The sequence below is a fragment of the Myotis nattereri genome, assembly GCF_964212035.1.
Source record: "Myotis nattereri genome assembly, chromosome: 9".
NCBI lineage: Eukaryota > Metazoa > Chordata > Mammalia > Chiroptera > Vespertilionidae > Myotis > Myotis nattereri.
The window spans coordinates 8,289,000-8,313,864 of NC_138084.1; the positions used below are offsets into that span (position 1 = coordinate 8,289,000).

Genomic DNA, 24,865 nt, shown 5'->3' on the forward strand with positions numbered 1-24,865 from the left:
CCCAAAATTTAGTCACACAGACCACCTCCAGGTTATAAGCTGGGGACTTGAAAATGAAAACCTAAGTGTATCTCGTTGCTATGGCAATGGGAAATTTCAGAAAATTGAGACAGCAGGCCAGCTAGCTCCCATTTCAAAAACTACTTCCCTAAACATATACCAAAACTTAAATTGAAAAAACTAACATCTATCATTAAATATCAGTTTCCATCTTTCAAACTAAAAGGTAAACACTATCCCACAAAATTCTAAATAATGAGCAAAAGAAACAAATTATCTAAAATTGTTCATTTTGAAATATTTAAACATCGCTTATATCCAGGATGAACACCGATGGTTTTATTTAGAGGGGCCGAAACAGACTTCTCAGTTTCGACTTACCAAATTCTGCAATATCTGTCTCGTGCGAACGAAAATGAAATGTAAACAGGAGAGATAAAGAAGGAAGTGGGAGAAAGCCACAAAATCCCCAACTCTTACCCCGCAAAACTCTGCTCTGCTCCCAGGCTGTTTCCCTCATTCGCTCGAGCACGCGTCTATTTTCCCAGCTTAGTCTAACCTCACATTATTTCTCAGGCTATTAACCTATTTCTGGGTACAGTGTATATATATATATATATATATATATATATATATATATATATATCGGAGAAGAGGCGGGGGAAGACTGCCAAGTTTTTCGATATCAGCGAGTACATGTTTCAACAATCAATTCCTACCGAAATGGTATGAAAGGAAGGCATCCAACCGAGGTTGTCCCACGAACCTAAACTGGTGGAAGCAGCTTCCCCGTTACTGTCTAAACCGAATGTGCTCATACTAATGCCTAAAACAGAAAAGCCGAAAGATAACTGTAAATCTCAGTCAGCTCTTGCGCCCCATTCCCACCATTTCTCTGTACTCCGTGCCCCCTGGTCCCCTTCCTCAAGCGAACATGGCTGGAGAATCAGGGCGAACAGAGACATGGAGAGAAGAGGTCGCCACGAGGCCCCACCGCTCTCCTTCCTCACCTGCTCCGCGGCGGCGTCTCCTGACATGATCTCAGATAATTAGAACGCGCAAGTTGGCCCGAGATGTGAAGCTAGGGAAGAAAAATTAAACTAAAAACCACCCCCAAACCAATAAAGTCACCCCCTGCCCAGGAGGGCCAGACGGCCAACACGAAACGCCACCGCCCACTCAGCTATGAATTAAAATGGCTGCGCCCCAGCCGGTCGAGGGGAGGCGTGGCTTCGGTATTAACTTCCGGGGCAGTGGGCGGGGCTAAGAGCGCAACTCGCCGGTTACTCGGCCGCGCAGAAGCAGAGATCCCGGGGGCGGGTTCCTGGCTTGGGATGACGTCACGGCGCTGGGCTGCGGCCACTGTTGCGGAACTGGCTGCTACCGGCTAGGAGGCGGGAAACTTGCAGGAAGGCCCGCGCGCCTTTTGGAATCTAATTATCAAGCTGTGGGTCCCAGTTCTTCACCGTCGAATCCTGACTGCCAATCAGTTAAGTTCAGGCCCTGGCCATCTTCAGGAGCAATACTGAATGTTCATTGCCTTCTGTGTTTTGGAGATAAGCTATCTATCGAGGTTTTCTAAAGCCTCAGCTGATGATTTTTACGCTCCTAGGGGACGAGAGGGACAGGTCAAGGCCATATTTAATGTATGCTGTTACCACCTACCATTGTGTCTAAGACTCTGAAGTCAGTAAGGCCCGGTTTTAAGCCCGGCATCTCACCATGACTCCTCGGCTTGCAAAATGGGCGGAAAATGGGCGGAATAGCGCTCAGGCCCTGGCCAGACCGCATTCTCTCGAATCCCGGCTGCATCTCTCACTAGATGGGTAGCCTTGGGCGATCTAAGTTTTCTGTGCCTCCATTTCCTTGCCTACAGACAGGAATAACAACAGCACCTGCCATTTTAGCCAGTTATACATGAAAAGGTGCTCAGAAGAGTACCTGGCATGGCCCACGATTCAGTGAGAACAAGTCTTCTCCAACTCTCCAGTCCAAGGATCCTCAACAGATGGCTCCTTACGTGGTCCACGCCCCAGATAAAGCAAACGACTCAACTTTTTCCATCCATACACGCCTATTCTTTTCACTCCCCCGCCTCTGCCCGCATTTCCACCTCTGCCCTTTGCACAGCCTGAAATTCTTGCCCCTTCCAGTAATGAGACACATGAGCAAAAGATTTATGTTAACAGATGTTTGTTGCACCCCCCAACAACAGTGCTGGTTAAATATAATCACCAGGCATCTCCACAATGGAATGTCATGCAGCCAGTAAAGATAGAAAGGTATCCATGGTATGGTTAGGTGAAAAAGCAGAATTCAGAAATAGCGTGCATTAAATAGGATGTACAGTATATGTGTATATGTTATATACAGTACCTAGGTTGTGTCAATTTTTCTCTTTTCATCTGTTTTCTGAGTTTGTCTATGATGAACTAATATAAGGACACTATTCTCTGAGAGTCATATTCACATGCCAAGTTTCACTCAAATGCCATTTTTTCTTCTCAATATTTTTAATAAAAACCTTTAAAGAATTAAAAGTTCAAAGAATAATACAATGAACACCCGTGTAACCACTGCCTTGATTCAGTGACTAACATTTTGGCATGTTTATTTCATAGGTATGTATTGACATATATAGTTTTGGGGGGGGGGGGTTTGCAAAATAATTTGGACGTAAAGGAATCTGGGTCCAGCTTAGCTGGGTTCCTCTGGCGTAAATGATCTCATTAGGTTGTAGCTAAGCTGTTGGCTGGGTCTGAAGTCTCATCTGAAAACCTGACTAGACTAATATAGGCCTCTATTCCTCAGGACTGGGAGATTGGGGACCTCCTTTTTTTTTTTTTTTGTCCTGACTGTTAGCCAGAGTCCTCCGTCAGTTCTTTTCACATGAACCTCTCTGCAGGGATACCTGACAGCATGGCAGGTGACCTTCCCCAGAGTGAGCAGTCCAAGAAAGAGAGAAAGTAAATATCCAGGACAGAAACCACTGTCTTTTATAGCCCAACCTCAGAAGCGACATACCATCACTTGTATGATATTTGGTTCATTAGAAGCTGGCCAATGAACCCTCTCAAGAGAAGAGGATTACGCAGGGGAATGGAAGAAAGGAGGTGGAGGTCATTAAGGGTCATAGTAGAGGGCTATGTACCTCAGCACCAGGCCGAACACAGTGCCAATTTCTCACGGATATTAGCTGTATTAATAACTTACTTTCCAAGTGGATTGAATCCACTGGGTACTTTTGAATGAATTAAAAAGCAATAAAATTTTTATTTTAGCTATCATTTGAAATGTGTAAAATCATCACTGGAGCTTGGGGATTTAATTATTTAATATTTTAATAATTTATTTAGTTCATTGCTTTCATTAACTCCCAACGTCATTTTAGAGCTGAAAATAATTCTGATACCAAAATTGGTACTTTATTACTTGATCCTAAGGCCAATTTTACTTATGAACAAAACTGGAAGAATCCAAAATCAAAATCAACAAATTGAAAACAGCACAGAACAGAGCTTAAAAAGAAAACGTAAAATACAGGATAGATAGATTTATCCATAAGAGTAGATTAACATTAAGAAGTCCATTAAATATGTTGTCATACTAAATTTTAAAAAAGAAAATTTATCATCAGATATTTATTAAAAAGTATTTGTAGATAAGTGGATAAAAAAGCTGCGGCCCTGGCTGGTTTGGCTCACTGGATAGAATGTCGGCCTGCAGACCGAAAGGTCCCGGGTTTGATTCCAGTCAAGGGCACATACCTCGGTTGCAGGCTCCTCCCCAGCCCGAGCCCTGGTTGGGGTGCATGCAGGAGGCAACCAATCGATGTGTTTCTCTCACATCGATCTTTCTCTCTGTCTTTCTCTCTCTCTTCCACTCTCTCTAAAAGATCAATGGAAGAATATCCTTGGGTGAGGATTAACAACAACAAAAAAGCTGTGGTACATTTATACCATGGAATACTGTACAACAGTAAAAAAGAAGAATCTCTTACCCTTTGAGACAGCATGGAGGAACCTGGAGAGTATCATGCTAAGTGAAATAAGTCAGTCAGAGAAAGACAACTATCACATGATCTCACTCATATGTGGAATCTAATTAACAAAATAAACTGATGAATGGAGTGGCTCCAGAGACATGGAAGCATGGAACAGAGTGCAGAATCTTGGAGGGAAGGTGGGAGAGGATGGGTGGGTGGGAGGTAATCAACCAAAGACCTTATATGCATATATGCATACCCCATGGACACAGACAGTAGAGTGGCGAAGGCCTGGGGCGGGGGCAAGCTGGAGGGGGTCAATATGGGAAAAATGGGAACATGTAGTACTTTCAACAATAAATATTTTATTTTTTTTTATTTTATTGCTTAAAGTATTACAAAGAACAATAAATATTTTAAATAAGTAAACAAGTACAGTTCATTCAAGCTAAAAAAAAATACAAAAGCGTTTGGTAAAATTCCACACACATTTATAATATAAGACAAGGAAAATCTCTTGCCGTTGCCGGGTAGTTCAGTTGGTTAGAACATTATCCCTATACACCATGATTGAGAGTTCCATCCTTACATCTAAAATCAACACATCTAAAGAAAAAAAGCTTTAAAAAAAAGAGAGAAGGAAAATCTCTAATTAGGAATAAAAGGAAACTTCTGCATCTGTTAAATATTTCCCAGAAATCTACAGCAAATCATTTAAAATTAGTTATGTTCACTTTCAACTCTACTGCTACACTGCACTAGAGATCCCAACTAATGCCAAATGAAGTATAAATGATGAAAAGTAAGTTAAATCTGTCAGTGGTTTCAAACAATATGACTTTCTACCTAAAAAATAAAAGTAAATCAATTGGCAAACTATTAGAAATAATAATAAAATCCAGTAAGGTAGTCAAGTAAGAGATCAACTCATAAAAATTAATAGTTTCCTATGCTCCAGCAGTAATGAATTAGAAAAACATCATAAATGAAAAGACATGCACATAATAGTAATAAAAACAATAAAATACCCAGAAATAGCTCTTGTTCTGTTCACCTATGACCTTCCAATTGCCAAATGCAGTGGTCAGTCTTAAGTTCTCTTCATCCCTTTTTTAAAAATGTATTTTTATTGATTTCAGAGAGGTAGGGAGAGAGAGATAGAAGCATCAATGATGAGAATCATTGATCAGCTGCTTCCTGCAAGCCCCTTACTGGAGATCAAGCCAAAACCTGGACATATGCCCTTGACTAGAATCAAACACAGGACCTTTCAGTCCACAAGCTGACACTCTAGTATCTACTGAGCCAAACTAGCTAGGGCTGGTTCTCTTCATCTTATTTGATCTATCAGCAATGATGAAACTGATCACTCTCTTCTTTTGGAAACTTTTTTGTCACTTGAAATCCAGAATTCAATTTTGTTGATTTTTGTCATTACTTTATTGACTACAATTATACATATACTAGAGATCGGGTGCACGAATTCGTACACCAGTGAGGTCCCTTGGCCTGACCTGCAGGATCAGGCCAAAACCAGCTCTCCGACATCCCCCGAGGGGTCCCAGATTGTGAGAGGGCCGGGGAGGGACTCGGGAAGTTGGCCAGCCAGGGAGGAACCGTGGGAGGGCTCCAGGGTGTGCCAGTCTCACTCAGTCCCAATGAGCGAGACCCCAGCAGCAAGCTAACCTACCAGTCGGAGTGTCTGCCCCCTGATGGTCAGTGCACATCATAGTGAGTGGTTGAGCGTCATTAGCATATTATGCTTTGATTGGTTGAACAGACGACCGGACACTTAGCATATTAGGCTTTTATTATATAGGATATATACATACACATATATACATGTATACATATATAAGTTTCAGCCACCACCACTCAGAAGACAAATATAATACTATTAATATATATTGTAATATTTTATTACTGTGAATTTTGCTACTTGCAATGTTTCCATGAATCCCCCAGGTGGCAGACAAATACAATTTCCACTTGATTAAACAAATTTGGTTAAGAACGTTACTTCCTTATTGAAAATCATGAGAAATACTAATCAGAATTCTTAACACCAAGCATACTTACCATATGATTAAGGAACTGATTTTTTATAACGTACACACTAATTTTATTAGAAACATAAGCGACAGTTATTAAATTGCTGAACAATCATTGTAATTAGGTACTCTGATAAATATATATTCCTCCTGATCCATCATTCTGAACACTTAGAAATGTATCTTCTGGCTATGAATGCTAATATTGGTCCTTTAGAATCTGAAAAACTCAATCAAGCATCACTGGTAATAAAGCAAAAGCTCTGTTAACCAATTGAGTGGAATTTTAAAAATTGTTTTAAGTTTTCTATAGTTATTTCTAATTTTAAATTCATGCCCATTAAAATTGGTCATAAAAGCATGAGTGTATGTTACACTTGATATAATATACCCACTTGCTATAAATACATTAAGCATACCTGACCTCCTGACCCTCAGAGCTATATTTTCCTAATGTTCCAGTGTGCTTTGTATATTTTGACCCACTTACAAAAAAGTCAATAGGTGCATGACTACAGCTATGTAGAGGGATGAACAAATATTTTAAAAGTGTGTGTAAGCAGGACACAAATATACCTGCTATTTTTAAAAATATAATACTTTATTTATTTATTTAATATATTTTATTGATTTTTTACAGAGAGGAAGGGAGAGAGATAGAGAGTTAGAAACATTGATGAGAGAGAAACATCAATCAGCTGCCTCCTGCACATCTCCCACTGGGGATGTACCCGCAACCCAGGTACATGCCCTTGACTGGAATCGAACCCGGAACCTTTCAGTCCGCAGGCTGATGCTCTATCCACTGAGCCAAACCGGTTTCGGCAACACTTTCTTTTTTTAAAAAAAAAAATATTTTATTGATCTTTTACAGAGAGGAAGGGAGAGAATAGAGAGTTAGAAACATCCATCAGCCGCCTCCTGCACACTTCCCACTGGGGATGTACCCGCAACCAAGGCACATGCCCCCGACCAGAATCGAACCCGGGACCCTTCAGTCCGCAGGCCGATGCTATCCACTGAGCCAAACGGGCCACAGCAAAATATAACACTTTCAAGTAATGAATTCTCCATGTACATGATGAAACTTCCTGAAATGACTATTTACTCATCTTCTATTAGAATGTTAATTAAACACATCTTTTACACATTTCTTAAATTTAATCTGACTCTATTGCTTGAGTTGAAAAGGATTTTAAAAGTAAAATTCTAGAGCTGATCAGTTAGAAAAACAGGGCATTGTTAAATTATATTCATTGTTTAAAAACTTTCTTAAATTAGTCAAAGCAGTAGAACAACAATATTTGTGAAAATTGAGAGAAAAAAAGCCAATTATAATCTCACCACTTTGAAAAACATTTTTTCTCACAGTCCCTTTTTGTATTCAAGCATAACTCAAAATGCATACATTTTTCCATTGTAGTAAATATTGGTACATAATATTTTCATTTCTGTTGGGATATATATATCTATATATCTATATCTATATCTATCTATATATATATATACCCATATATATGCATATATGCATATATATGCTTGTTGTTATTATTGTTGTTAATCCTCACCACAGGATATTTTTTTTTTAAATATTTTATTGATTTTTTACAGAGAGGAAGGGAGAGAGACAGAGAGCCAGAAACATCGATGAGAGAGAACCACCGATCAGCCGCCTCCTGCACATCTCCCACCGGGGACATGCCCGCAACCCAGGCACACGCCCTTGACCGGAATCGAACCCGGGACCTCCCAGTCCGCAGGCCGACGCTCTATCCACTGAGCCAAACCGGCCTCGGCACCACAGGATATTTTTAAAAATATATTCTTATTGATTTCAGAGAGGAAAGGAGAGGGGGGGAGAGAGAGAAACATCAATGATGAGAAAGAATCATTGATCAGCTGCCTCCTGCATGCCCCCCCACTGGGGATCAAGCCCGCAACCTGGGCATGTGCCCTTGAAAGTTGAAGGCAGAGATGGAAGGGGAGAGAGAGAGAGAGAAACATTGATATGAGAGAGACACATCTATTGGTTGCCTTCCTCACATGCCCCAACCAGGACCCGGGATTGAACCAGCAATCCAGGTACGTGCTCTTGACTGGGAATTGAACCTGAGACACTTCAGTACTTAGACTTATACTCTAACCAGTGAGCAACACTGACCAGAGCAGGAGGATATTTTTTTTTGTTTTTAAAAATGTGGGGCCTAGTCTGGCCAGCATGACTCAGTGGTTGAGTGTTGATCTAGGAATCAGGAGGTCACGGTTCGATTCCCAGTCAGGGCACATGCCCGGGTTATGGGCTCGATCCCCAATGTGGGGCATGCTGGAGGCAGCCAATCAATGATTCTTTCTCATCATTGATGTTTCTATTTTTCTCTCCCTTTTCCTTCCTTTCTGAAGTCAATAAATATATATATATATTTTTAAATGTGAGGCCTAAAAGGACCTAAATAGACACTTCTCCAAAGTGGACATACAGATGGCCAAGAGAAATATGAAAAAATTCTCAGTCACTGATCATCAGAGAGATTCAATTAAAACAACAAGGAAGTATCACCTCACACCTGTCAGAATAGCTACCATCAACAAATCAGCAAATGACAAGTGCTGGTGAGGATGTAGAAAAAAGTACACTGCTGGTGGGAATGCTGACTGGTGCTGCCATTATGGAAAACAGTATGGAGTTTCCTCAAAAAATTAAATATGGAACTGCCATTTGACCCAGTGATCCCACTTCTAGGAATATATTCTAAGAAAACCAAAAAACCAATCAGAATGTATGCACCCCTATATTCATAGCACAATTTTACAAAGCTGAGATCTGGAAACAGCCCAAGTGCCCATCAATAGATGAGTGGATAAAAAAGCTGTGGTACATTTGTACCATGAAATACTAAGCAGCAGGAAAAAAGAAGAATCTCTTACCTTTTGAGACAGCATGGAGGGACCTGGAGAGTGTCATGCTAAGTGAAATAACTCAGAGAAAGATAAGTATCACATGATCTCACTCATATGTGGAATCTAATCTAACAAAAGAAACTGATAAACGGAGTGGATCCAGAGACTTGGAAGCATGGAACAGAGTGAGGAATCTCGGAGGGAAGGCGAGGGAGGGTGGGTGGGAGGTAATCAACCAAAAACCTTGTGTGCATAACCCACGGACACAGACAATAGGGTGGTGAAGGCCTGGGGTAGGGGTGAGGGATGGACTGGAGGGGGTCAATGGGGAGAAAAGATGACATATGTAATACTTGCAACAATAAAGATTTTAAAAAATGTGGGGCCTATACTAATTGGCGTGATATAGACTTTGTCCTGCTTCTTCTTTCCTCTTAAGAGAAGAAGGAAATGCTTTTCTCAGGGATGGGTCCTAGAATCAGAGTCTATCCAATAGATAAACTCTACATAAATTAATCCAGTCACATGTAACTTACTTGAAAAGTTGAAGCTGGAAGAAGAGAGACACCGAGAGAGAGAGAGAGAGAGAGAGAGAGAGAGAGAGAGAGAGAGAGAGAGAGAGACCAAATGGACACTGATGTAACCACTCCTAAAATCTCAGTTATGAAATGGCTTAATTTAAAATTATACAAGTTCTTACAGTTAACCCTTTTTCCTTTAGACTGAATAACTTCTGATTTTTGCATCCTAAAGTGTGAGACAACCACAATTTGATAAATTATTCATTTATGTCTTCTTTTTCTGTTCCTTTACCTTTTTCTTTTTTTATCCCCATGCAAGGATACATCCATTGATTTTAGAGAGAAAGGGAGGGAGGGAGGGAGGGAGGGAAAGAAGGAGGGGGAGAGAGAGAGAGAGAGAGAGAGAGAGAGAGAGAGAGAGAGAGAAACATCAGTGTGAGAGAAACATCAATCGATTATTTCCCATATCTGCCCCGACTGGGAATTGAACCCAAAACCTAGGTTTGTGCCCTCACTGGGAATCGACCCAAAACCTTTTTGGTGTATGTGTTCCCTTACATTTTATGTGAGTTTGTTCAGCAAATGATTCATTTGAAATAGAAGTAATTTTTAAAAACAGATTTTTAAAAAATATTCTTATTGATTTCAGAGAGGAAGGGAGAGGGAGGGAGAGAGATACAAACATCAATGATGAGAGAGAATCATTGATTGACTGCCTCTTGCACGCCCCACACTGGGGATCAAGCCTGCAACCCAGGCATATGGCCTCTCCGGGAATTGAACCATGACCTCATGGTCCATAGGCCGATGCTCAACCAGGTGGCCTAAAAACAGATTTTACCAACTCTAAAAACTTGTTACAGAAAAATAATGAATATTTTAGTACTTTGCTTCCACAGTTTCATATTTGTCCTTTACCCCAGAGATTGTATAAAAGATGTATTCATTTTCTAGGGGGGAAATCTACAATCTCCATAAATTTACATTAGCTAATATGCCATGTCTGTTTTCAGGACATGAATTTGGCCTACAAAAGACTCTCAGTAAAGTATGTATGCCTCATAATCTTTGGTATAATAATATTCTGTACAGTATAATACAACTATTATACTCTCGGTGGTGATTTACGTCCAAAGACTCCTAAATTCCTTTTATGAGGCAACAAATACTTAGACTCTGTGATGATCATTTAGTTGTTTACTGGTAATATTACACAGAAGCATGGAGTGTGCTATCCCTGACACAAAGAGTTCTGCTGGAAGCTTAGAGAGAATAAAATGTCTCTATACTTCAGTGACTACAGAGAAAACACTTCCGAAAAAGAGAGAAAGCAAAGTTCCAAGAAGTATGTATTTATTATCTCTGTGCTGGTTAGTTGGAACTCTTTGTCAATGAGGTCATAGTTTTCATCCCAATGTGGCTCATTTATCTTTGCTAGCTTCCTTAATCATAGCATGCACCCATAGCGCCAGCCAACTGCTTGATAAATGTATCTTATTAGCCCAAAGGAGGCCTGAAAAAAAGAATAAAATTTTCTGTGAAAATCCACCACTATAATTGGAAAAATAATATAAAATTCTTGTCCAATTGACAATAGATTAATAAACCTACCATTTTCATGTAGACACTGGTTAGTAGTCATATAGAAAGGTGCTGCCTATATATACCCAGACAATTTCTAAATGATTCTAGATGAACAATTATTTTTTAAAAAATATATTTTATTGATTTTTTTCAGAGAGGAAGGGAGAGGTTCAGAGAGTTAGAAACATCCATGAGAGAGAAACATCGATCAGCTGCCTCCTGCATATCCCCAACCAGGGATGTGCCCGCAACCAAGGTACGTGCCCCCGATCGGAATCGAACCCGGGACCCCTCAGTCCGCAGGCCGATGCTCTGAGCCAAACCGGTTAGGGCAAGATGAACAATTATTGATCCATTTTAATGGAGATGGGATTTCCCAAATGTGTTTCAATCAATGTACAGATGGAATCTTATTTATTACTAGAGGCCTGGTGCATGGATTCGTGCAGACGTGGGGTCCCTCGGCGTGGCCTGCAGGGATCTGGGGAGGAGGTGCTCCTACTCATTCTGGCCCCACTCACCCCAGTCAGCTGAGCAGTGCTCCTGCTGTGGGAACGCACTGACCACCAGGGGGCAGCTCCTGCATTGAGTGTCTGCCCCCTGGTGGTCAGTGCACATCATAGTGACCAGTCATTTGGTTGCTTAGGCTTTTATAAATAGAGATTTGTAAATTAATTAATTAATTATTTAAAGAATAGTTTATTGACTTTTAGAGAGAGGGGGAGGGAGAGAGAGAAACACTGATGTTAGAGTGTAACATCATCAGTCAGCTGCCTCCTGCACGCCTCCTACCAGGGATGGAGCCTACAACCTGGGCATGTGCCCTGACTAGGAATCAAGCTGGCAACTTTTTGGTGCATGGGACCATGCCCAACCAACTGAACCACCGGCCAGGGCTATTTATGTACATATATACGTGTATATATGTTATATGTATATGTGTATATGTAGGAGGAGAGAGACAGAGAAAAAAATATATGTGGCAAAATGAATCTAGCATGAGTTTTCAGTCTACAGTTTTCACAAGTATTCTGGTTTTTAAATTTTACCAAATAAAAAAATAATCCTGTAAATCTTAGAGGAGAAAAAAGTATTAGAGAAAGGATTTGGGCAAGAAGGCAGATATTGGGACACTCCCCCTTGATTGTATTTATTAATTATGTTTATTTATTTTTTATTGTGATAAAACATGTAACATGAGATTTGCCATCTGAACTGTTTTTAAGTGTACAATTCAGTAGTGTTAAGTATATTCACATTGTTGTGCAACAGATTTCTTATAGAACTTGTTCATCTTACAAAACTGAAACTTTATACCCATTAAACATTAATTTCCCCCTTCCCTTTTCTCCAGCCTTTCATAGCCATCTTTTTTCTTTCTGTTTCTATGATTTTGATACCTCATATAAGTGGAATCATACAGTGTTTGTCCTTTTGTGACTGACTTATTTTACTTAGCATAATGTCTTTGAGGTTTACTCATGTTGTAGCATATAACAGGATTTCCTTTTTTTTTTAAAGTTGCATAATATTCCATTGTATGTAGATACCACATTTTCTCTTTTTTCAGATTGGTCTTTTATTATTGTGGTAAAATTGCTATACAAGGTTATATGTAGTTCAGATATACAACATTATAGTACAATATTTGTATACACTACCTCGTGTTCCCTGCTGTAAGTCTGGTCACCATTCATCACCATATAAATGATGCCTTTCATCCCTTTGGCCCTCCCTCAAACCCTCTTCCCCCCTGGTAACCACTAGTCTGTTCTCTGTATCTATGAGTTTGTTCATTTGTTTTATTTTGTTTAGATTCCACATATAGGGTATTTGTCTTTCTCTGACTTATGTCAGTGTGATATCCTCACGGCCCACCCATGTTGTTGCAAATGCTAAGATTTCCTTCTTTTTTATGGCTGAGTAGTATTCCATTATATATGCACCACATCTTCTTTCTCCATTTATCCATCAATGGACACTTAGGTTGTTTCCATATCTTGGCTATTGTAAATAATGCTTCAATGAACATAAGAATATAGGGATACATATATCCTTTTGAATTAGTCTTTTCATATTCTTTAGACAAATACCCAGAAGTAAAATAGCTAGGTCATATGTATAACACCTTTTCTTTATCCATGCATCCATTGATGGACACTTAGGTTGCTTTATTTAACCTCTTGGCTACTGTGATTAATGCTGCAGTCAAAATGGGTATGCACATATCTCTTTGAAAGCCTGCTTTGAATTCATTTGGATCTATACCTAGAAGTGGGGTTGGTGGATCATATAGTAGCTCTATTTTTTTTTTTTTTAGGAACTTCCATATTGTTTTCCAAAGTGGCTATACCGTTTTACATTCCCACCAACAGAACACAAGGGCTTTGATTGCTCTGCATCCTTCCTAATATTTGTTATTTTATGTTCTTTTAATAGTGGCCATCCTAATAGGTATGAGGTGTTATTTTGTGGTTTTGATTTGCAAGTCTCTAATGATTAGTAATGCTAAGTATATTTTCATATGTTTTCATATATTTGTTGGCCATTTGTATATCTTCTTTGGAGAAATGTCTATTCAAGTCCTTTGCCCATTTTTATTGTTGTTGAGTTGGAAGAGTTCTTTATTTATTCTGGCTATCAACCTCTTACCAGATATATGATTTGTAAATATTTTCTCCCATTCTGTAGGTTGATTTTCCCTGTTGATTGTTTCCTTTGATGTACAGAAGTTGTAAAGTTTGATGTAGTCCTATTTGTCTACTTTTGCTTTTGTTGCCTGTGCTTTTGGTATCATATTCAAGAAACCATTATAAATCCAATGTCCTAAAGCTTTCCCCTGTGTTTTCTCCTAGGAGTTTTATATTATTAGGTCTTATATTTAGACCTTTAATCCATTTTGAGTTAATTATTTTTTTGTTTTAATATACTTTTATTGATTTCAGAGAGGAAGGAAGAGGGAGAGAGAGATAGAAACATCAATGATGAAAGAGAATCATTGATCGGCTGCCCCCTGCATGCCCCACATTGGGGATCGAGCCAGAAACCTGGGCATGTGTCCTGACTGGGAATCAAACTGTGATCCCCCGGTTCATAGGTTGATGCTCAACCACTGAGCCACACCCGCAGGGCAAAGTTAATTTTTGTATATGTTTTTAAACTTCCTTTTTGCATGTCTGGCAAAGATCTTATTATAATTTCATAATATTTTGATCATTGAGGGTATAATAGTGGTCTTTTCTTCTTTGGTTTTTCAAGTTAACTTGATAGTAAAGTTCTCAATTTGATTATATAAAAGGTATGTGTGAATTTTATCTGTAAATATATTTGAATACATAAGCAACAAGTACATTCTGATACAACTTATCTCTCTCTATATAAAAGGCTAATATGCTAAGTGTCCGACCATCTGACTGGTCGCTATGACACACACTGACCACCAGGGGTCAGATGCTCAACACAAGAGCTGCTGAGCTGCAGTGACTTGGCAGTGGCGGTTCTCGGGTGATGCACCCCAAAACCAGAGAAGAGGGAGCCTGATTCCTCGCCGGGCCATGGGATGCCATCTTTGGCCATGGGTTATGTTGTTGCTGGGGCACTGTTGGCCAGAATCTGGTTTACTGTACACTTGCGTTTGTGTTCCACACCCTGTACGACAGCAACTTTGCAGAGCGCCCTCTTGCACTCCAGGACCACTCGGGGGATGTCAGAGAGCTGGAGGGACCCTGCTCACTCTGAAGATACCAGGGAGGGATCGTGGGAGGTTGGCTCCATGTCCGGCCCATCTTGCCCAGTCCTGCCTTCTAATTAATTTCCTTTCAATGTGCACGAATCCGTGCACTGGGTCACTAGTAAATGTATAAAAGGAAAAAATCTGAGCAATTCTAATGGTACTTAGCAAGTACTAATATAGAAAAGTTAGACAGAGCAATAACAATAGGAAGAAAGTAATTTATTAGTTCATTTTCTTTCCAAAACTTAATCTATAGTATGAAGGATCTTGTGCCCTAGCTGGTTTGGCTCAGTGGATAGAGTGTTGGCCTGCAGACTGAAGGGTCCCAGGTTCAATTCTGGTCAAGGGCACATGCCCGGGTTGTGGGCTCAATCCCCAGTTGGGGGCGTGCAGGAGGCAGCCCATCAATGATTTGTTCTTATCATTGATGTTTCTATCTCTCTCTTCCTCTCTGAAATTAATTTAAAAAATTATATATATATATATGGATCTTGCTTAGAAAAGTAACACTGAAAGCAAACTCAGTACCTGCCACACATTGTGCTAAGTATTTCTCTGCGGGAGGGGGCGGTGGGGAGGGAGAGAAATGTCTTAGGTAATATGATAGTGGAAGATGGGACAAAACAAGAGGCATTTGAATTCATTTAATTAGCAACCTGTTGAATTTAAGAATATAGTGTCCTACACATGTGCAGTAGCAGATTTAGGGGAGCACTATTAGGCTGCACCTGTTGGAGTCCTCAGTGATTCCAGTCCTTGTTTAAGGCTTCCAGTTGGAGCTGGCAGTTGTTGTAGGGATTACATTATTTAAAGCCTTCAGCTGGCTAGTGTAGGCAAGCAGTAGCTTAGAAAACACTTAATCTATTTTTTAAAATCTGTTCCTAAGTTTGCTTTGCTTAGGCTGTAAGACTTCATGCACCACCCACCTGCCACATTCTGGAATCATTTTGTTAGAGAGGGTAAATTTATCCAAGAAAAAAAAATATCTTTAACGAATATCTATATTTTAACACATACTTATTTTGAGTATAATTTATTTGTGATAAATATTTTGCTAAACAACTAAAAAGGCATTGTTTAAATTTATTTTCAAAAGGCAATTACCAAATTGCTTATTTCAATAGCTATCTTAAAGTATTGAACTATAGTTACAGAGGCTTTTGATAACAATATGTGTACCCTTTTAAAATAATAATTTTAAAAAGGCAATTCCATGTATATTAAGTAATTTGGTAGCCCATTACAATATAATTTACTTTATTTAGAGAATTGAATTACTTAATAAGCCATACTGTGCCTTAAAGTGAACTAAAAGAGAGTTTGGATTAAAAAAACAGCAACCTTATGGATAACTCTGAAACAGAGGATTTATTAGGCAAATCTACTTATACGTAATTGACCATTAATTAGAGGCCCACTGAATTTTTTTCCACTAAGGAAACCTGCAAATATCTTCTTTCCTACCAGAAATTTTTAGTCTACTTTAAGTCTTTATTTGAATTCGTTTAGACCATAATGTATTAGTTTATTACATTTCTCAAATAAAGAACTATGCTTCTGATATCATTCACTGTCTGAAGTTCTTTCTTTGCTGCCCTCTAAAATAATAAATCTGTTATTTTCCAAATTGTGGTATATGGAATAAGATAACTATGGTGGTCATATACTCTTATTTTCCTAAAATTTATGCGTAGAATTTTTGATAGAAACAAACAAGGGACTCTCATAGCCAGTTAACCTGGAGGTGAAATCACCCCTGGTATTGCCGACAACAATCAAGGCTTAACTACAACAAGACTGCACACAAAGACCACTAGGGGGTGCACCAAGAAAAGATAAAAAAATGCGAAGACAAAGAAACAGGACAAAACTGTCAATGGAGGATATTGAGTTCAGAACCACACTTTTAAGGTCTCTTAAGAACTGTCTAGAAGCCGTCGATAAATGTAGTGAGATCCTCAAGAAATCTAATGAGACCCTCGATGTTATGATAAAGAACCAACTAGAAATTAAGCATACACGGACTGAAATAACGAATACTATACAGAATCCCAACAGCAGACCAGAGGAGCGCAAGGATCAAGGCAAAGATTTGAAATGCGAAAAAGCAAAAAACACCCAACCAGAAAAGCAAAATGAAAAAAGAATCCAAAAATACAAAGATAGTGTAAGGAGCCTCTGGGACAACTTCAAGCGTACCAACATCAGAATTATAGGGGTGCCAGAAGATGAGAGAGAGCAAGATATTGAAAACCTATTTGAAGAAATAATGACAGAAAACTTCCCCCACCTGGTGAAAGAAATAGACTTACAGGTTCAGGAAGTGCAGAGAACCCCAAACAAAAGGAATCCAAAGAGGACCACACCAAGACACATCATAATTAAAATGCCAAGAGCAAAAGACAAAGAGAGAATCTTAAAAGCAGCAAGAGAAAGAAACTCAGTTACCTACAAGGGAATACCCATACGACTGTCAGCTGATTTCTCAACAGAAACTTTGCAGGCCAGAAGGGAATGGCAAGAAATATTCAAAGTGATGAATACCAAGAACCTACAACCAAGATTACTTTATCCAGAAAAGCTATCATTCAGAACTGAAGGTCAGATAAAGAGCTTCACAGATAAGGAAAAGCTAAAGGAGTTCATCACCACCAAACCAGGATTATATGAAATGCTGAAAGGTATCCTTTAAGAAGAGGAAGAAGAAGAAAAGGTAAAGATACAAATTATGAACAACAAACATGCATCTATCAACAAGTGAATCTAAGAATCAAGTGAATAAATAATCTGATGATCATAATAGAATCAGGGACATAGAAAGGGAATGGACTGACTATTCTTGGGGGGGAAAGGGAGATGCGGGAAGAGACTGGACAAAAATCGTGCACCTATGGATGAGGACAGTGGGTGGGGAGTGAGGGCGGAGGGTGGGGCAGGAACTGGGAGGAGGGGAGTTATGGGGGGAAAAAAGAGGAACAAATGTAATAATCTGAACAATAAAGATTTAATTAAAAAAAAAAGAAACAAACAAAACCCAAATGAAATAGCAATAAAATATTATAAAAGTCTAAAATGTTTAGATTACAGGCCTGAAGACTCCTTATTTGCAAAGCTAACAAATTTCATTACCTTCTTTCTTATCCTCTGTAAGTCTTTTCATTACTTTATTTTTTAAAATTTTTAATTTTTAATTTTTTTGGTTAATCCTCACCTAGATTGTTCCATTGATTTTTAGGGAGAGTGGAAGTGAGAGGGAAAGACAGAGAGATACATAGGTGTGAGAAACATATCAATTGTTTGCCTCTGGCATGTGACCTGACCAGGGCCCCAGCTGGGGAGGAGCCTGAAACCAAGGGACGTGCCCATGATCGGAATTAAACTCCAACCCTTTGGTCCACAGGCTGATGCTCTATCCACTGAGCAAAACAGGCTAGGGCCATTACTTTCTTTTTAAGAAGCTTATTTTGGGAATGATAAGATGAAGGTAAATTTTTTTATATATGTAGGAGATGAAGAAAATCAATTTAGGGAAGTCTTTTAAATAGACAAGGTAAAAATAAATAGATAGATAGAAAGCTAAAATAATGGTTGAGCTATTCTAGTGCTGTTTCTTACTTGACTACAAGTGAACCCCCAAAGACAAGTGGAATACGATGTAATGTAAATGGTGGCAGCCTTTGGAGAGTCAACTTGGGGAAATCAAACCAAATGATCTAAACATTTACAGCAAACTCATTTTCTTTAACTAATTTTATTCAATCAGGCAGAATTTCATAGTTTCTCCAGTTTGGTTGCTTTAAAAGTGTTTTCATTGGGCACTTTTCCAGAACCCCACTCCCAAGGCTGTTAAGAAGTACCAGCTCACCCTAGCTGGTTTGGATCAGTGGATAGAGCATTGGCCTGCAGACTGAAGGGCCTTGGATTCAATTCTGGTCAAGGGTACATGCCCGGGTTGCGGGCTCCATCCCCAGTAGGGGGCATGCAGGAGGCAGCTGATCGATGATTCTCTCTCATCATTAATGTTTCTCTCTCTCTCCCTTGCCCTTCCTCTCTCTGAAATCAATAAAAATATATTAAAAAAAAAAAAAGGTACCAGCTCTATTCCCACTTCTAGGCCACCTCCCTCTAACTCTCTTTCTTGCTTTCAGCAGGCTCCCTGGGGATTCAGCACTCATTCCTCTACTCCTCACAGCTGTCACCACCTGCTCTATTTCCTGAGGTTCCTCCCCCACCCCATCCCACCTAAGACTGGTTGTGGTCTGACCCAGTTTCTTTAGCTTCCCCCCTTCCTTTCTGTCTCTGAAAATAAGTATGAAGTCTGTTTATACACTAAGGAAACAAAGTGCTGGGAGGAACCTGCAATCCAGCTGTCTCTGCCTTTGTAGTAAACATATCCTTTGTTGGAGACCCATCAACCCTTATGTTCCTGACTTCCCCTTAGAATCTTTAAAGAATAAAACTGGAATGTTTATTTAATCTCTCTTTAAGCTATTTGACTTTTCAGCTAAATATCACTTTCCCTAGAGAGTAGCTGCTTACTGCATACACAATGACTATTGGCATGAAATAGTTAAACAATAAAATTCTAAGCTGCTGCACCCAGAGGGGCTGTTGAATGGTGTCAGAGGGAGTAAGCACTCTTAACTTGACTACCCTGACCTGCTACACTCATTTATAGTCACCAGCCTGGCCTCTGTAGGTATCTGAGTTTTCCCTTCTTAGATCTCTCTCAGTTGAATGCTTATCAAGATTAGCCCATCATGACCGACCAGTGTGCTCAGTGGTTGAGCTTCAACCCATGAATCAGGAGGTCGCAGTTTGATTTCCAGTCAGGGCACATGCCCGGGTTGCAGGCTTGATCCCCAGTGTGGGGTGTGCAGAAGGCAGCTGATCAATGATTCTCTCTCCTCATAAATGTTTCTATATCTCTCTCCCTCTCCCTTCCTCTCTCAAATCAATAAAAATATTTTTTTAAAAATTAGCCAATCATGTCTATAAATTTCTAGTGTGTACTGTTAAAAGAGTACTACCTGGAGTTCAGAAGTAATATGTTGGAGCCTTGATTACCCATATAGTTGACTACAGGCCTGATGCACAAAATTCATGCATGGGTAGGGTCCCTAGGCCTGGTTGGCAATCAGGGGCGACCTGCAGGGGGCTACTGGTGGGGCGATTGGGGGTGGGCGGGGCAGTGCTGAACCACTTACTGGCCGGCCCCACCCCCTGCTGCCACCGGTCACCTCCCTCCATGGGTCACCAGTGGGACAATTGGGGGGCCCCCCGCTGGCACCCGTCTTAGCTGGCCTGCGGGCTGAGGGCAGCTCTTGCATTGAGCATCTGCACCCTGGTATTCAGTTGGCGCATCATAGAGACTGGTCATTCCACTGTTTGGTCAATTTGCATATTAGGCTTTTATCATATAGGATGGGCACATAGGACCCTTTCCCTATTGGTTTAACTCTTTAACTCTTTGACTCTTCTCACCACACCCACACCAAAAGTCACTAGTAACAATCTGTGGCCAACACGTAAACTCACCCAGGTAAGGATTCAAGATGTCTTTGCTTTAGTCTGCTTTGAACCATCTCACATATTAGCTTTCCTCCAGTCCCAAGCTGAATGAATTTGCATCCTGGTTTTCTCTTATTTTTCCTCATTTGGATATAATGATCAGGTTTCATATTTTTTCTTTTGGAACTGACCTGGTAACTCTCTAGAATACTGCCTCTGGCAATTTCCTGTGGGGGAGCACAGGAAACTTGGTTGGAAAGTATGTAAGGAGGGAATTCCAAAAAGGGAAGTGGGCTGAAGGTGGCTCGCCCTTTTTATTGGAATTCTGATTTAGGGGAGTTTGGCCAAAGGCGGCTGCCGCAAATTGTTCCTTGACCTTTCCAAACAAGTCTGTGCGCGTGCAGACCCTCAGGTGTTTTATGCTTATTCTTTATGCTTATTAGGTGTCCTTGCTTAAAGGACACTGCAGACACGTGTGTCCTCCCAAGATTACTTACCCTACTGATTGTATCTAAAAGATAAACTTTATCTCAACCTGCTGTTACAATAAAAGTCTGGAGAGGCAGGTCATGGAGGCTGGCTGGTTCCTTTAGCCAGGCAGTCTCTTAGTCCTCTCTTTCACAGCAAACATTGTGTCAGAGTAATAATCATTCATCCGTCGCTCAGGGTCTGCTGGTCAGCCCTGGCAATTTCCTTTGACCCAACAGGGAAATTAGATTAAATTTCTTCCAAAAAAAGTGGCCATGTTGTATCTCTTTTATCCACAATGCCAAAAGGGTGTCTTTGGTGTAGTGTGCCTTCATCATCCAATTTTGTTGATGATGATGGTATTGAAGATTACAGCTTTGAAAACTAGTTTTGCTTTAAGAAAGCACTCCATGAGTCTTACTCTTTGCATAGATGTGATAGACTTACAGGCAGTCTATGGGGTATAATATGGTGTAGTGACTATCATCATGAGGTCTAGAGCCAAACTTCTTGCATCCAAATCCTTGCTTTGTCCCTTTCTAGCGATGTGACATTGGTCAGCTTACTTGACTTCTCTAGGCCTCAGTTTCCTCATCTGTACATTGGTGATAATGACAATACTTCCTACAAGGATTAAATAAGTTCACACTAGTAATGAAGTTAGAACAGTGTTCAATATATAATAAGCACAAAACTTTGTTAAACAATCAAAAAGTTATTTTTAAAATAACTGAATTGCCCTAACCGGTTTGGCTCAGTGGATAGAGCATTGGCCTGTGGACTGAAAGGTCCGAGGTTCGATTCTGATCAAGGGCATGTACCTTGGTTGCGGGCACATCCCCAGTAGGAGGTGTGCAGGAGGCAGCTGATCGATGTTTCTCTCTCATCGATGTTTCTAACTCTCTATCCCTCTCCCTTTCTCTCTGTAAAAAATCAATTAAAAAGAATTTTAAAAAGAAGGAACTTTAAAAATAAATAAATAAAATAAAATAACTGAATTATGCTCTGGCCGGTTTGGCTCAGTGGATAGAGCTTCAGCCTGAGAACTGAAGGGTCCCAGGTTCAGTTCCTATCAAGGGCATATGCCCGCGGTTGTGGGCTTGATCCCCAATGGGGTATGTGTAGGAGGCAGCCGATCAAATGATTCTCTCTCATCATTGATGTTTCTATCTCTTCTTTCCTTTCTGAAATCAATTAAAAATATAAAAATAAATAAATAAATAAATAAATAATAAAATAATGGACTTATACCCACCTCAGTAGTATTAAATTAGTATAATAGGAAATGTTTTTATGTGGCTCAGCCAAGTTCCAGAATAAATCCTATAATAAAAGGCTAATATGCAAATAGACCGAACTGTGTAACAACTGAACAACAAGTCGCTATGACGTGTGATGACCACCAGGGGGCGCGTGCAGAACATGGTGGGCGTTGGCCACAGTGGGATGGTGGAGCAGGTGAGTGGGGGTGCCAGACCAAGGTGGGGTGCTGGTCATTGTCATTGGGGCGAGCCTCTGGTAGTTACTGAAAATTCTTTGCTACCAGCACCGGAGCCGCTGCTCGCACCCACTGCCAGTGCCCAGTGCTGGCCCCAATTGCTTGACACCGTCAGCAGGTCTCCACCTCCCCCTACTCCTGAGGGGCGATTGGGGCCAGCAGCCGCTTCTCGCACCCACTGCCGGCACCAGCCCTGCTCACATCTGCAGCCGGTGCTGGAGCTGCCACTTGCACCCGCTGCCAGCGCCTAGTGCCAGTCCCAATCGCTCCGCACCATCAGCAGGTGTGAGGGGGCTGGTGCTATCAGCACGTGGGAGCTGCAGTGGCAGGAGTGGGGCTGCCGGCAGACAGAGGGCCATGGTGGGAGGGGTTGAGTGGGTATGCGGAGGATGGGCCAAGACCCGCCCCTGTGCCAACCGCAGCCTCTCAGCCCACAGTTCCTTTCAAGGTGCATGAATTCATGCACTGGGCCCCTAGCTTAATTATAATTTATTTGCCTAATATTGAATGCTTTCAATTTCAGAATTTCAGCTTTCAATCACTAATAACAGTCATCCAGTGGATAGTTAAGTGTGATGTGGATTACTATGAAGCTTAGCAATGAGTGTGTGTGTTTTTACAAAGTTTCTCTAAAATGGGAATACCTTCCACATAAAATAGATACTTAGAAAGTGTGTGTTTAAGTACAATAGAAGCATTCAAGTGTTTGCTTTAAATTTTTTTCTGCATTTTTCTTTACAGATTAAGAGTTACTGCCAAAACCGGTTTGGCTCAGTGGATAGAGCGTCGGCCTGCGGACTCAAGGGTCCCGGGTTCGATTCCGGTCAAGGGCATGTACCTGGGTTGCGGGCACATCCCCAGTGGGAGATGTGCAGGAGGCAGCTGATCGATGTTTCTCTCTCATCGATGTTTCTAACTCTCTATCTCTCTCCCTTCCTCTCTGTAAAAAATCAATAAAATATATTTAAAAAAAAAAAAAGAGTTACTAATATATTGACAACACCCTAAAAGGGAACAATTAAAATAAATCATTGCACATCCTTATAATGGTCTACTATGCAGCTGTTTAAAGAATGCATAAATTTATATATACTAATATGGAACAGCCACCCAGCTATATTTTGATAAAAAAGGAAAGTGTAGAACAGAATGTATGGTATGCACATACATGCTTTTGTAACTATCCTATTAAATGGGTCACACTCAAAATAAGGTATAAGTAAAAAGCAACTTCATTCTTTCCCTTCACTATCCCTTTAAACCTCAGAGGAAATGTTGTGCAAGATCATAATTTTCTTGGTCACTTTGAAAATTAAAAGTTCCCACAGCACTTTTATTTCCAATAATAGTTTCATTTCTGTAATGAAATTGGCCAGTCAGTGAAATAATTGAAATTCCAAACCCCTGTGTAAATTAGAACGTATTCCTCCTCCAGCTCAGCTCTGCGGTAAGCATGAGGACAGGGGAGGCTGGGAGGCTTCTCAACTTCTCAGCCGTGTGTGTGTGTGTGTGTGTGTGTGTGTGTGTGTGTATGTGTTTTATTTTTCTTTCATTTTTAAAGTGAGTGTCAAAGATAACTGAACCTACTACATTATATAACCAGTAACAGCCATTGTTGTTGCCTTGTGCTGCCCTTAGGCTAGGAGTCAGTACTTCGTATCTCAAGAAGAAAATCCATAGAGGGAAGATTTTTGTAGAGAAAATGGATTGGAGGGTTACATCGTAAAACAAAGAGTAAACTTTAATAAATAACTGCACTAAAGAGTTCTGTTCTCTCCTCAAGTTCATCTCTTGAGGAGATATACCAGATACCTTCTCTCCCTTCTGACCCTTTTTTCAGGCAGCCTTGCCTGGTTTCAGCTTTACAACCTTTGGAATCTTCTCTCCAGACTCCTAAATCTCTCCTTTTTCTCCGACACAGAAATTCAACTCCCTGAGTTTCTTCAATTTTGTAGCTTCACACCTGAAATCCTGTTAATCAAAAAATTTCCTGTTACATTATAAGAAAGCAGCAATAAGTAAACCCAGAATCCAGATTTATACAGTTGAGGACATTCGGTGTCACAAAACCCAAAATATTAGAGGCATAAAGGCCCTGGTAAAACAGATGAAGAAACTGACTTAGAATAAGATTCATGGAAGACTATTAGTTATCCTCCAAAACTGTTTTCCCGTTTTTCACAGCAATAGGTTCATAGCTTATTCCAGTCATGGTATGGCCACATGACTAAGTTTTTACTAATGGAATGGGAACAGAGGTATATTTCTGCAGCTTCCAAATCACTTCTTAAAAGGAAGTTGCTCCTTTCACTTCCTCTCTTTCCCCCTTCTCTTGGGCTGGAAATTGGACTTCATAGTGAGACAACTCAGACCATTCAAACAAAAACAAAAAAAAAAACTGCCCTAGCATCTTGCTATTCTATGTTTGGGGTCATAGGCCAGTAGCATCAGCATCAGCACTTGTCAGAAAGAACTTCTTAAAATAGGCCCCACCCCAAACTACTGAATTGAAGTCTACAGTTTAATAAGATACCCAGGTGGTTTGCAGTTATATCAAATTTTGAACCCGGCCGGCGTGGCTCATTGGTTGAACGTCGACCTATGAACCAGGAGGCC

At 40.3% G+C, this 24,865-nt stretch overlaps 1 protein-coding gene across 1 annotated transcript in view; it reads right to left on the minus strand.

The window, feature by feature from the left end:
- CSTF3 (cleavage stimulation factor subunit 3) overlaps positions 1-1,208 on the minus strand; it is a 76,188-nt gene extending 74,980 nt beyond the window's left edge. The window contains exon 1 of the mRNA XM_081100429.1: positions 1,011-1,208. Within this exon, the coding sequence (XP_080956555.1) occupies positions 1,011-1,037 (27 nt within the window). The 5' untranslated portion in view covers positions 1,038-1,208. The remainder of the gene's footprint in view (positions 1-1,010) is intronic.
- Between the last annotated feature and the right edge of the window lie 23,657 nt (positions 1,209-24,865).